This window comes from Protopterus annectens, chromosome 1.part0, assembly GCF_019279795.1.
Source record: "Protopterus annectens isolate FY-2018-M chromosome 1.part0, PAN1.0, whole genome shotgun sequence".
NCBI classification, from domain to species: Eukaryota; Metazoa; Chordata; order Ceratodontiformes; family Protopteridae; genus Protopterus; species Protopterus annectens.
In genome coordinates, this window is record NC_056725.1 from 457,394,326 (window position 1) to 457,408,929 (window position 14,604).

At 38.2% G+C, this 14,604-nt stretch overlaps 1 protein-coding gene across 2 annotated transcripts in view; it reads right to left on the reverse strand.

Annotated features, from left to right (window-relative positions):
• Window positions 1-9,866, reverse strand: part of LOC122792842 (epoxide hydrolase 1-like) — a 1,170,497-nt gene extending 1,160,631 nt beyond the window's left edge. The window contains exon 1 of one of the 2 annotated variants that reach the window (XM_044060405.1): window positions 9,696-9,866. In XM_044060405.1, the coding sequence (XP_043916340.1) occupies window positions 9,696-9,751 (56 nt within the window). In that variant the 5' untranslated portion in view covers window positions 9,752-9,866. The remainder of the gene's footprint in view (window positions 1-9,695) is intronic. The other variant, XM_044060411.1, reaches the window with a different exon arrangement.
• Between the last annotated feature and the right edge of the window lie 4,738 nt (window positions 9,867-14,604).

Sequence of the window (14,604 nt, forward strand, 5' to 3'; positions counted from 1 at the left end):
TTACCTAGGTTTCGTCTTTAATCCGACTTCATCAGAACACAACTGATACAAAAAACAGCAAACTTTATATACACACCTAAAAATGACATCATTAACTATCAATTTACCAATTAAATAGTTGTATAAGTACGCCAGCATACAAATTAAAACACACAACGTCACTAAAAACATAATTGTGAACCTGAATAAAAACCTTAGTACTAAACAAACAGTATTAAATCATAAACTGGTATTGTTAAAGAAATTTCATCAGGTACTGCTATTATTAAAATAATTAAAATACACTCAAAAAAATACCTGTGAACAATAAAAAGCACAAAAAAATGAAAGTAAAAAAATGTGATAATAGAAAATTAAATAAACAATAAAACAGGGTGAATGTTGTTCATCCCAAAATGTTTTTCAATTTTAAAATGGGCATGATACTAATGCAGTCGTTAATGCCTGGATGTTCCAAAGCATTAAGAATCAACTGCCATTTCATTTCAGCTACATCTAAATACACATCCAGTGTCCTTCCATACCTATCTACCATAATCTGCTGAATTACACTAAAATTAAAATAATGACCATTGTTGGTGTCTATATGCCTATAGAGTGCATTTGTCTTCTTTTTTAATCTAATATCTGACTGGTGCTCAATAATCCGTTCCCTTAATGCCCTACAGGTCTTCCCAATGTAAAAGGCCGGACACTGCTTACATAATGCCACATATACGACATTTGTACTATGACAATCCCAATGAGCTCCTGGTCTAACCGTGACACCAGCCACCTTAAATTCAGCACCAGTCACATTAATCAAATGACAAGTACTACACCTGCCACACCTAAAATTACCCTTAGTTCTATGTGTTCCAACATCCAAAGTGTCACTCCTTTCTAATAGTTGCTTAAGGGATCGACTCTTCCTAAAAACACATTTGGGGGTTCCCCCCAACTTACCACTAACCATTTTATCCAAGTTTAATAACTTCCAATTGTTGATAACAATATCAACAATATAAGGGGCATCAAAAGAATAAGTTGTAATAAAATATAAAGGATGGTCATTACTAACCCCTAAACAAGGTTCCTCATGTTCCAAATTAACATCCCCCATAGACGCACCAATTACAACACCAAACTCATGTCCAATAGCAGATTTCCCTTGTAATATGGCCCAATAAGTGCCATTGGCCCTTTTTAATCTGACTTTTTCAGCAACACAATTACACAATGCTACTGGATAGCCGCGCCTAATAAACATAAGCTTGATAAACTCAAGTTCCTTATAAAAGTCAACATCCAAACTAGTCATTCTCACTGCCCTGACCATCTGGCCTTTAACAATTGCCTTTTTCTGATGGTCAGGGTGACAGCTAGAATAACTCAAGTAAGAATTGGAAAAAGTGGATTTTCTGTGAATAGTGGATATCAATCCGTAATCAACTGGGCTAATCACTAAGTGGACGTCCAAGTAATCAATTTCAACATTACTCATGTTGTGGGTAAAGTTTAAAAATTCAACAGAATTGTTGACATAATCCATGAATTCTCTAACCTTGTCAATTCCACCATCCCAGATGATAAACAAATCATCCAGGAAACGGGTATAAAAGCTGATGTGGGGCATGAAAGCACTAGAAAAAAGAAATTCTTGCTCCCAGTATGCCATTACATAATTAGCATACACGGGAGCACATGCCGCCCCCATCGCAACCCCAGTTAACTGCTTATAATAACTTCCCTCAAACTGGATGAAATTGTTAGTAAGGACAACTTCCATTAAACCCACCAACAAATTAGTTCTATCTTGATCAAACAAACGTGTTTTTAACAACTGGGCTTCTAACCATTCAAGGCCTATTGTAGTGGGAATAACTGTAAACAAATTGACCACATCAACTGTTATCATAATAGAACCACTATTTAAATGCACACCCTTTAATTTCTCCAAAAATGTCCATGAATCCTTCGTGATGTAATCAAATACCTTTAATCCCTTTTGCAATTCAAAATCAAGAAACTTACTTATGAAGCAGGTTTTACTACGCTTACCATCCACAATTGGCCTAAATGCCAAATTGTTTAAGCCTTTGGGGATCTTAGGTATTCCAAAAATCCCACTAACCAGAGGATGGTCATTAGTCAAATATCTGTACTCAACCTCATTAATATGTCCCTGCCAGAGCAAGTCATCAATATATAGACTCACCCTACGGTGGGCAATATTAAGTTCATTGAGGCTCAATTCCTCATAAGTATCCGTTGCCAACATTGACATGATGCTATTTAAATAATCACACCTATCAATTAGCACTAAACCGTTCCCTTTATCAGGTTTCATGAACCTTATAGATCTATCACTCACCAACTCATCAAGCAAACTATGTTCTTCAAAAGTTAAATTGTCCATCAAGTCAAAGGCCCGCTTGAAGTGTGGACTCCTTGCCTGCCTGTAGTGCTCCCTAATGTCATGTTCACATACCCTTTCATAAGTGTTGGTGACAGCATTAGATGGGGGCATATACTTACTGCAAGGCTCCACTGGATGTGCCCAGGTACCAGAACTGTGACTTGAGCATCCCAAACACATGCTCTATTATACGTCTGGTCTGTGCGTGTGCCTCATTATGGCATTCTTGTTCGGGTGTGTGCGCATTTCTGATGGGTGTCATCAGCCATGGCTCCAGTGTGTAACCAGCATCCCCCACTAGGTGACGGTAAGGGATGTCCCCATTGGCAAATCTCTGGTACAGCTGCTTCAGATACCAGATGTGGGAATCATGATAGCTTCCAAGGCAGCCAGCACACATTCATTATAATGCCCTGGGCATCACACACAACCTGGCAATTGCTGGAGCGGAAGCCCCTGCAGTTGATGTAGACCCTACCCTGCTCACCAGGTGGTGCTTTGATGCATATGTGCGTGCAGTCTATAGCACCCACTACCTCAGGGTATTCTGCTATTTGGTGGAAGAGACGCATATTGCTGGCCAACACCTCATGGGTGTTGAGGAAATAAACACGCTCACCGGCATGTGCTGACAGGGTATTCAGGAACTGGTGGAATACTCTGGATGCTGATGCCTGTGAGATCCCCATGATATCCCCAGTTGAGCTATGGGAGGCACCTGTGACTAGTATTCCTAGGCCTACACATACCTTGGTATCCACTGGGGTGGGTTCCCCTCTGTCAGTTCTGTGTGTCAGGCGTGGCCGGCACAGCTCAACGATTTGCTGTAGGAGGTCCCTTTCCACCCTATAGTGCTCCACTATCTCCAGCTCATGTAGCCCCTGGTAGGTTACCCTGGGTCTGTACACCCTTCTCCGTCTCCTCACTGTGGGTTGGTCGACAGCACTCTCATCCTCACCACCCTCAGCCTCTTGCATATGTTGTTGTATGATGCCTGCTGCAGCCCCTATCATTTTGTATTTTTGTTTGTTAAAAGTTCCCTGCTTGTATACACTGGTGGTGTAGAGTATGGGAAAAACCAGAGGGAAAGGTGTTTGCATGGTTTATAGTAGTGTTCTGGGCTGGGCTGGTCTACTGCCTGTGTAATTGGCTGATTCTGATACATTTCACCTGCCAGGTATGCTAGTTCTCCTAGATTACCTTCCTACTGCTGTTTTCCCTTCGCATTGCCTTCCTGTTTAAGCCCGGGGGCACAACGCGCAAATACAGTGCTCAAATGTGCACAGAGCTGCTATTTCATGGTTTACTTTTTTTTCCCTTTAAAACCCGGTGCGCGATGTGCACACCCACTTAGGCAATGTAAAGAGTGCTAGGCAGCCTCAGACACACCACCTTGCTTAGCTCTGCTAAGCTAAGGGCAAACCCGAGCCACAGGGCTCCAATCCGCTTACAGTATGCCTGACACCCCCCCCCCCATGATGTCAGCTAACTCATAGGTTTGCACCAAGCTATTCCTGCTCTTACACTGTTGGGAGCTAACTAGCATGCTGGGGAAATATGGGATTCACTATCATTCCCCTCATTTGCATAGGATTGCCTGCTAATGCATAGTTACATGTCTCACACTGAGCCTCCCCCCTTAGCAACCACTACTCATTGGCCATGTTGTCTTCTGCCTGCCATTGACTATAATGGCAGAATAGTGATTTTAGTTAGGATGCTTATTTTAGTTTTTTTTCTTATTTTCCTCCGATCCCGTTTGCACACCACTGCCCTATGCTTAAACAACCGAGATTGGCTAAAAAAAAATAAATGTTGATTTTTTTTGTATTTTTTTTAACTGTTTTCAATGCCAGTGGCCTTATACTTGGCCATTGGCATGCTTCCTACATGATATGCACCCTTTATTTGGAGCTGTCATGGCTCCATTTTGGAATTTGCAGAAATCTACTCCGTCACTGGCGAAGTACATTTGTGCAGATTACACTAGTCCTGCACGGCCAGTTTCCAGCTTCCTGGATCGCAAATGCACCTCATTTGCATGCATTTCTCCTGCAAATGGGGTAATTTGCATACAGGGGCTGAGTCCGTGCAGGACTAGTGCAGGTGCGCTTGTGCACGCCCCTACAGGCTATTTCTGGATCGCACGGCAGACCTATTGCCTGCTGGAGCTCCTGCACTGATCCTGCACGCCGTGCAAGGCTTGCAGAATCCAGGGGAATGAGTCTTTTTCTGGAACAGGCTACCTAGTCACGTGAAGCAGAATCCTCAAGTGATTCTCTTCAAATGCAATTTGGGATCAATGGATGGGGAATTGTAAATTCACTCCTGGGGTGGTGCCTATGTCCCTTATGGGCAGGGGCAGTCTGTTTAATACCAAAAGGGATAGGCACAAATCTAAGCCATCCTCTAGTCCTTAGGTATTGAAAATCTAGGTAAATGTGGACAATATTGGCTCTTGAGCAGTTACCCTAGTAATCTCTTATGAACCTATAACAGGTTGAGATGTATGCATTCATATGAGCTATCACCAACTCAGGCAGGTGGGATCTGAGTTTAACATGTCATCTGAAAAATGGATTTGATCCTAAATAAAAAGTGCAAACTCATCAAGATCATATTTGGTCAGGTTTGCCTCCAAAGATTTCCTTCAGAAATGGAAATTTCCATTTTTTTTGGCAGTCTCCTGGCGCAGTGTTGTGGGCAGTTTTGTCCCACCCAGACGTCCAACTATTACAAACCTTCTCTTTGGTCTTACCATTTAAATGGAAGGCTGAAATGTAAAGGTAAAACCAGGCTCTCTCACCACTAGGAAACACAAAGCCAACCAAGTTTTTCAGCAAACAATCCAGTGTCACAAAAATGAATTCTTTGGATAAATCCACATCAGTGCGAATATTCTGTGATATCGACCCAAAAATAGAATGTAGGTAAAACAAAACTAATTTTTATTATTAAAACGTAAGCGCTTTCGCGTAGCAGCTACTACGCTTCATCAGACAATAATAATAACATTAAGAACACTTGTTTATATACAGAAACTAGTAAAAAAGGGCGCCAAACCAGGATAAGTTAATTATCTCATTAAACAATTAAACATCAAAAGATTGCAGCTTAGTCAGGCATTTTTTGAAAGAAAGAAAATTGAATGCTCCATAACATTCAGAAGCCTTTCTAAAATGAACAGCAATATTATGGAAACTACTGATGCTCGATGTAATGCGAGCATAAACCAACGCTAGATCTAACATAATGTTTCCTTATCTATATATGAATATATAAATAAATATGTGTAGTAAACTAACACACAATAAAACTAAATGTAGAACATTGAATAGATAAATAAATAAATAAATAAATATATATGTAAGAAGCAGATACATTTTGAACATTTAACATTTAACATTTTAAACATCTATGATGCATATAAAATAAAATGAAATAAAATAAAATGAAATAAAATACTCATGAAATAATAAATATATATATATATGTATATAAAGTATGTGAATCAATGAATTAATAAATAAATAAGTAAATGAATAAATGAATAAATACATAAATAAATAGATGTATCGATAATTAATAATTAATAATTATTAAATGATAATATATCTATATATCTCTATTTGACTATGTATCCAAATATCAAAAGTAGATGTATAACAAATTCACCATCCTATAAATTGGATAATAGTAATATATTGACCATACTATTAATATTATACACGTACTAACAAACTGAAATTATATGCATATAAAATGTGTATTAAAAGTTGAATGTTATGTTTAAACTACAGAACCTAAAAGTTATAAGTTAAAATGACTTTATATACCATATGTAACAAAGAGAATAACAATTACTTTAGTATGTATAACAATATAGATATAAATAATTTGGGCTAAAAAGCAGATTAAAAGAATGTATAGTAAGATGAAATGAAAACAGCTTTAAAATCAGCATTAGGAACAGCATTAAAAAGAGAGACATAATGAGAACTTCATGTTTGCTCAATAAATAAGTAAATAGATAAATGAATAAGTATACTTGAATTGTTAAATGTTAAAAATATATTGAAAATATATTGCAATAATGTTAAAAATATATATTAAAAACGCATTCAAGTTCATTTCATATAGTATCTTAGCAACAAAAAACAAAAAACGTAAGAATGTGAAATAAAGGAAAAAAGACCGTTCTCAGTGCTTTCAGTGCTTATCTTGCTTCCAAGGCAGGTTTAATAGAAATGTAGCTATTAATGCCAGGAGGTATATGAGCTGCCAGTCTTAAAATCCATTTCAACTCTTTATTACTTAAAGTCAACATATTGTCACCCCCTCTTTTATTGATTTTAATTATTTCCAAAGTGCTAAAATCAAATTGGTGTGAGGGATACTCTAATATGTGTTTCGCTAATGCGTTTAATTGATTCTTTCTCCTTATATCATATAAATGACCATAGATTCTGTCTTTCAAACATCTTTTAGTCAAACCGACATAAAAAGCTTGACATTTTTTACATGTTGCAAGGTAAATTAAGTTCTTAGTGCAACAATTAGCATAAAATCTGGGTCGAAAGATATAGTTCATGGTCGGATGATGAAATTCAGGCTGGTTAGCAATGAATTTACATCTGTTGCAACTATGACAAGGAAAAGTGCCTGTCTTGTGAGTAATAAATGTTGCTGCAGAATAAATACTATGATTGTCATTACATAATCGTCGTTTAAGGTTTAAACTATTTCTGAACATATAGTGGGGTTTTATTCCCACTATTTGTTTAATAAAAGGATCCATGACTAGGACCTTCCAATTAGTATAAAACACATTCTGAATGTCTCTGATAGTACTTGTATAGTTCAGAGTTACTGGAATAAATTTCGTTTGTCTATTTACATTTATGTCTGTTTTGTTGCTAAGAGATTTATTTTCTGTGTGTGTATTTGTATTAATAATGCTGTCTCTAATATTTCTGACTAATTTTGAATCATATCCTCTTTCTATAAACAAGGATACTAAACTATCTGCTTCTAAATTTAATTTGTCAGCATCCTTACAAAGCCTGGTTAATCTAACAAACTGGCTTTTTATAATACCAGGAAACACATATCTGGGATGCATACTGTCGAAGGTAAGAAGTGTATTTCTCCAGGTAGGTTTCCTGTATAGTGATGATGTAATGGAACCATGTTCTGTAATGCTTAAAGTCACATCTAAAAAGTTTATAGAGGTGTGTGAACATTCCATAGTAAACTGAAGAAAAGAAGATGTAGTTTCTAAATGATTTAAAAAGTCTCTAAAATCATTCTCCATACCCACCCAGATAATAAGGATATCGTCCACAAAACGTTTGTAAACTTTTATTTTAGAAAACGAGGGGTGGGTAAAAAGGCATCTGCGCTCCCAATCAAGTACAACTAAGTTTGAATAAGTATTAGCGCAAGGAGTGCCCATTGCCACCCCCCATTTTTGTAAGTAGTAGTTGTTTAAAAACATAAAAGCATTGTTGTTCAGGACTAAATCCAATAGTTGGCCTAAAAGTAGTTGCCTATCATTTGTAAAAGATGTTTCGCTTGATAGTATTTCACGTACTGCTTCAATGCCCAAATCATTCGGAATAGATGTGAAGAGATTCTTCACATCTAAAGTTTTTTCATGGAAGGCTGAAATGGGATTTTGATTATGTTGTCCTTAATAGTGAGGATCATACCAACCTAATACTTTTTTAAGTTTTCCTCAGTTGCTAAAGAGACAAAAAAGTAAATAATATGACAAATCACATGCAAAACAGTCAGGCAGGACTGTGGTCAGACTTTAATTTTCATTAAAATGAATATTGCTTGTTTATTTATGTATTTTATTTGCTTATTTTCAGATACAATAAATGGAATATAATAACTAAAATAATCACTGATTTTAAAGAATCAACATGATGAAGGGCTCCTGTTTACCTGGACATTTGACTAATTGCAAATTCTATAGTACATCATTGTGGTCTTTGCAGTTTGCTCCGTACTTGCATTTGTAGTTTGCTACTTTGCTCTGTGTTTTTTTGTTTTCTGTTACTGGACAAGTCTCTTGAAGCTCCCCTTGGAGTCTCTACCCTCCCCCCACAAATGACAGCAAATGTCCCACCCAACCACAGAAATCCCTGCAAAAGACAGAAACCAGTACAAACAGATCTGTTAAACTCTAATGAAGAATTCAAGAAGACCCCCCCCCCCCCCCAGGAAAAAAAAACATACAGCAGATACACACAGGGCCATACTACAGCAACAACATCAAAACTCCCCTGAAGAAGAATTGTGCAAACCATTTGCACTGCATTTGTAAAACTTTCTGGAAACTAGCTTTATGTTTGCATACATTTTGCTACCTTGAAAACGATGTTAAAGATCCCTCAAATTCACACGCAAAACTAAAATATCTATTATTCTTATAAACTATAACCAGGGACAGTAATCCATAAGCATAAACACAAAGATGTCACACTGGACTACTTCAACTGCAAACCTGAAATAGGCATTTGGGAAACAGAAACAAGTAGCAAGCTGAGTGTGTTGTGGTATCAGACGTGCTGAATGTGTTTACAACGCTCGGGTCTCTGTGTACTTTATGCCCAAGAGCGCGCACACGTACAGCACGGCAGTGCTGGACAGCATGTGAGTTGCAGTTAATCTTTCACCAATTACAAACAACACCAGGTTAGTTACACATACAGCACTTGAATGGTAATTGTGCAGTTTAAAACATAAATGAACAGGCTGAATAATAGCACTTCGTACAAGTTAAGGCTGTCCCCTGCGTCTATGAAGGGTCACTTGTTTCCAAGTCTTTGAATGCAGTATGCCATTCACTCACAACTTCACCCTCCATGAGACCATCTAGAACACTTAAGGACAAGGGAAATTATCCCACAACGATGACAAAACCAAAGACGGGTCTTTCGGGACGTTGCTAGAAACATTACCTTCCCTTCCCCGCTTAAACCCCCTTCACCTAGCAATCTGATCTGCACGCCCATCCCAGGTCCAGTTTTGTCCAACAAACTGCAGAGAAGCCCACACGTGTATCTGCAGCAATGGTAACTACGCGGCAGGGGGAATACAGCATGGGATTAAACAGAACAATAAAGTGGTTTGTAAATCATGTTACTCCCAAGGTTTAAATGCTGCAATCTGCACCGAGGACAACTCTTTACAACGTCGCCCTTGTTTATCTGCGCATCCATCAGCTGACAAGACATACGCACCAGTTTCTTAGGGAAAACAATAATCAGTATTAAAAGACACCCACCTGACATTGTTTATCAGCTGCAATACAGTTTCTCCTGCAAAGCGATGCCCCCACATTTTGCACAAGTAACGTGAACTATACTTCAACCTCTCTCACTCCACAGGTTGAATGAAGTCTAGCAAACGGACACCCGCACAGTTTGTGGTTTGTGCCACAGCGTGGAGGCAGGGCAAAACGCTCTGGTACTTTCTTGTGATAACAGCCCCCTCTGCTGCTAAAATGTAAAATAGCCATTTTAGTTGGTCTGTCATACCCAGGTGTTTAATAGTTAGACTTGCGGATAACAGTCCAACGAGTCTTAGCGAGTTGTACACGACGTATTTTGCAGTTTTATGCGGAGAACAAGGGGAAACCAATCCTGACTGGATGACTAAACCACCACAGAATACTGCAGTGAATATATTTTATTTATTTTATTCATCATTTGCTAAACAGATTAGTCAGAGCACTGTCCTGCTGGACCAACCCGGGATTCAAAACAGTAACAGACCAAAATGACAGAGGCGGTTACAACAAAGCATTACAATTCTTTAGAAAACAAAACTCGTTAGCAAGAGGGTATAATACATCTACTGCTCTCAATTTCTTTGCTCAAGAATCATGAATAAAGCAAAAATAAATAAATAACGAGGAGGCAGAATGAAGGACAGTTTTTTATTTAAGTAGTACTCTATAATTCACTTATTCCATTAACAGAATAACAGGTTTAGCATCAACATCCATTATCTGAACAATAAAAAGTATGAAGTTCTTATGTCTAACATTATTGACTAACTGTAATTCTCAGTGATTTACCAGAAAATCAAAAATTGTAGGAGGGATAGAGCAAAAATATGAGGCAAAAGTAGAGACATTCTGCAAGATCAGTGACAGCTGAGGGTTTTGATAACAACACTACTTAGGATAAATAACTAATGTTATGATAATAAACATAGAAAGTATCCGAATGATGTCAATGATCAAAAGCATGTTGAGGCACTTAATGTTTTTTTTTCTTCAAGAAAGATGGAGGAGGATAGCTTAAAATGGAGGAAAGGAAGTACAGAGGAAGAGAGTTGATCAGAGTTTAAGTGTGGTGGAAAGGGGGCGAGGCTAAGAAGGAACTGGAGAGGTCTTTCCTTGAAATAGTGGAAGAGAAACTTAAAAGAAAGAAGTGTGTGTGAGACTGTAAATGTGGTGAAAAGAATGAGATGCTAAACAGGGATGAGATGGGAGAATATTTTTGCTACTTTATCTCCAGGTAAGCTTAACTATTTAAATTCAACCAATGATCAATGTTTGCTCAATCAAAATAAATAAATAAAAATAAACGCAACAACAATACAAAAAATAAACAGTTTCCACATGGAAACTGAATGGATGAAATGTGGAATCGCAGAAGTGTTTAGTTTTAGTCATCTAAGTTTAACTGCCAACAATTTAACTAAGTTTACACAACATATCAGCTTAAATGCAGCTATATTTTATTTAACTATTAAAAGAATCATTGATATATTTATTGATTCTATATTTAGTAATGTCATTTAATTCTTTAGGTAGTTACTTTTTACTGCTCAGTTTAGTAACACATTTACCCCACAGTCACTAACCTGAGCTTCATTTATAATGTAGTTTAACTGGTTCATACACTACCCTCCCTAACACTTTCCCCTTTTTCATACCAACATCCATTCATTCCTGATGAATAACCTTATAGACACAATTAGCTGACAGTAACTCTTTCTAATTCATCACTTTTACAGCTTTTACTACTTTCCAATCAAGTCCAAAGCTAAAGTACTCTGTCAATGCTTTTGGAGTACTACAAGACAAAGTGTGTGTGTGTGTGTGTGTGTGTGTGTGTGTGTGTGTGTGTGTGTGTGTGTGTGTGTGTGTGTAGGGTGGTCACTTCATCTTTTGGGTAATAAATGGGGCAGCTGACTTTTCATTATATAAACTAAGCTGGCAGGAGGAGAGTCAGTCTAGTTTGCCCAAATGCTGCAGCTATCTGCTCCCACTTCCATTTCATATTATCATCCTGGGAATGCCATGCTGGTTCACAGGCCCCCAGCTGTCTTACTTTTTATTACCAAGTTTAGTAACTGAGGCCACCTGTCAACCAACCACTCTATGAGACATTCATTTTATTTATTTTCCAGTACCAGCTTTATCATTTCACAGGGTTATGGGGTGCCACATCCTAATCCTAACCCATCACGTAATGGGTTAAATGCTAAACAACGAACCCAAGATAATACACCACTCTGTTACAGGACACACACACACACACACACACACACACACACACACACACACACACACGCACACACACCTTGTAAAACTGTGGACAATTTGGAAGGTCACCAGTTCATTTACTGCATGTCTCTTGAATTTAGGAGAAAACCATAGCTCCCAGTAAAAACTCACATGGACACAAAGACAACATTTAGACTACACACACAGGATAACCTCTTCAAGAGCTGGAGAAGCAACTGTTGAGAGGCAGCAATGCCAATCACTGGATCAAACATCTGTTCTACCCCCACATCTATGAAACACTACTTCCTTCTATCAAGAGGAAACTGTGTTCTCGATGTGGTTGCTGGTCATGCCCTCCTCTATATTGTTCTGTCTTTCCTTTTAGAGTAATCCCATTACAGTTATAGTTTATGATGTCTACGTCCACATTATGTCTCCCATTTCCACTTTCCCAGTGAAAAAATGTGGAGTTTTCTTATCGTGTTCTCACATCAGACGCCATGTTATCCTCTAGCTCAGTTTCACCTCTTTAGCATCTTCAGCACTGTAACTTCCCCTTCCCTATCAGATCTGAAGAGCTGTGAATAGTACTCCAATTCTGCTTGCCCAGTGCCTTATAAAGGGGCGTTATCACTGTCCTGTGTCTGGATTTTAGTTCCCTAGATATATTCCCTGGCATCGTGTTTGCCTTTTCTGCTTTCCTTTCACTCTGAACTGATGTTATAGGTTTTCTGTAATTGCAATCCCAAATCTTTAGCCTGGCTCCGTAGCACAGATGGATGGAACCCTGACTGTGACTAAGGCGACTAGGGTACTATTAACAGCCCTGGCTCTGGAGGGAACAGGCAAGAAAGAGTAAAGGGGCATGGCCTGCTTTCATCACATGGGGGCAAAGGGGGTTTGCATGCAGTCATAGGCATGCAGGGCAGTGCAGTCTCTCTGGGGGAAACCAGAGAGAAACTACCACTCATGCTATAAGATGAGATGCTGCACTGCTTGGAGGGAGTGCCCCTTGTGGAAGTGAAGGGATGCCCACTATCATCAGCCCATTGGACATTCCCTCCCCACTGTTTCACTTATGTGTGGAGAGCATTAGAGTGGGGAGAAAAATGAAAAAAAAAAAACATTTTCAAACCACCCTGATGGCTCCCTGAATAATGACCTCTCCTAGTTAGCTCTCACCCAGTGAAGGAAACAAATGGATTGCTGGACCGGGAGAGGATCTGATGGTCATCAGGCAGCAGGGAGCAAAAAGTGCAGAAAATACGTAGTAATCCCAGCTCCTTTTTTTATTGTGCTCTTTTTTTTTGTTTGTTTAGCTTGACTCCCCAGACTGTATATTCTACCTCATGGAAACTTGTATTTTTTAGTAAAACGGATAAATCACTTGTTACTCGGCATAAATGTGTCTTTTTTAAACACAAATTATTCCAAGTAGTTATTTACTTTGCTGTGTCCAGTAACAGCTGTAACCTTTGCTATTATCTTATTTAAATTCACCATCTATCTTTTGTTGCACTTACTGTGTTTCAAAGATCTACTTAAGTATATCTTTTTACCTTTCATCAGAAGTACAGATTTTTCCTGTATAGATGACATCATTTTACTAACATCAGTAAACTGAAGTCTGCACAAATGTAAAGCAACTACATAGCAAATTACTCATTTCTGCTCATCATCACAGCTCAAGAATAAAAACCTTAAGATGCCTTTTATCTGGAAACAGTGCAAGACGACCCCCAAGAACAGCAACTGATGGGCCCTGTAGTTCCTTCTACCGGGCCTTTCAAACAGAAAAAACTACAAGAAGCAGCTCCATCTGCAGCACATGAAGTCTTTACAGCTTTCCCCTCTGTAAGCTCAGGATCTGTAAATCAGGAGCATTGCATCTCCCAAACCTCATCTCAGCTTTCAAGTTGTCGCCTAATGTCTTAGGCATAATTACTGAATTTTTTTCTGCTTTGCATCTGGTGCCTGTTGAGATGATAAGGCTATACAATAGCATAGCAGATGTAATTGAAATTACACACCCAGTTAAAGCAACCTTCATGCCTGCATTTACATGGAGAAATGCAGATTTTGTAAAACCAAGATGACTGAATGATTCAGTTCATTGAGTTTTTCAATAATACTATGGCTTACTGATGGGTTAAATTACTCCTTCACTCCTAAAAGTTTCACCAGTTTCAGAGTTAATTATAATAAGTGTCCAAGGGGTGCAGGTGCAACCTTCTGTACTAGGAGGATAGTCAAAGTCCCCATAAAACACACATTTTTCTGTTCTTTTTTTCAGTTAAAGTCAAATGCAGGGCTTTGATTATTATTTTATGTTATAAATCATTCAATTAAACTGAGCTCAACATAATGATTTACTAAAAGTTCCATATGCATTTTGCTAACCACTTCAAGTTTATTTTTCTTTCTCTTTTTCATAGTCCAACTATTTAAGGTGTTTATCCTGAATCAGGTATGATTTCCTGACAAAAAGATTTGGTCACTTTCAAACTATCTGTACTTTTTTCAGCTAATCACAGCCTGAAGATCTGATAGCACGTGCTCTGCTTTGCTGCTTTAACATACTTTTTGCAGGTCTTTCTCTCCATCCATCATTATGACCATTAGGACCCTGCCAGCCTCTACTGGCCATTTTGTTCATTCTCATTTTGGGTAT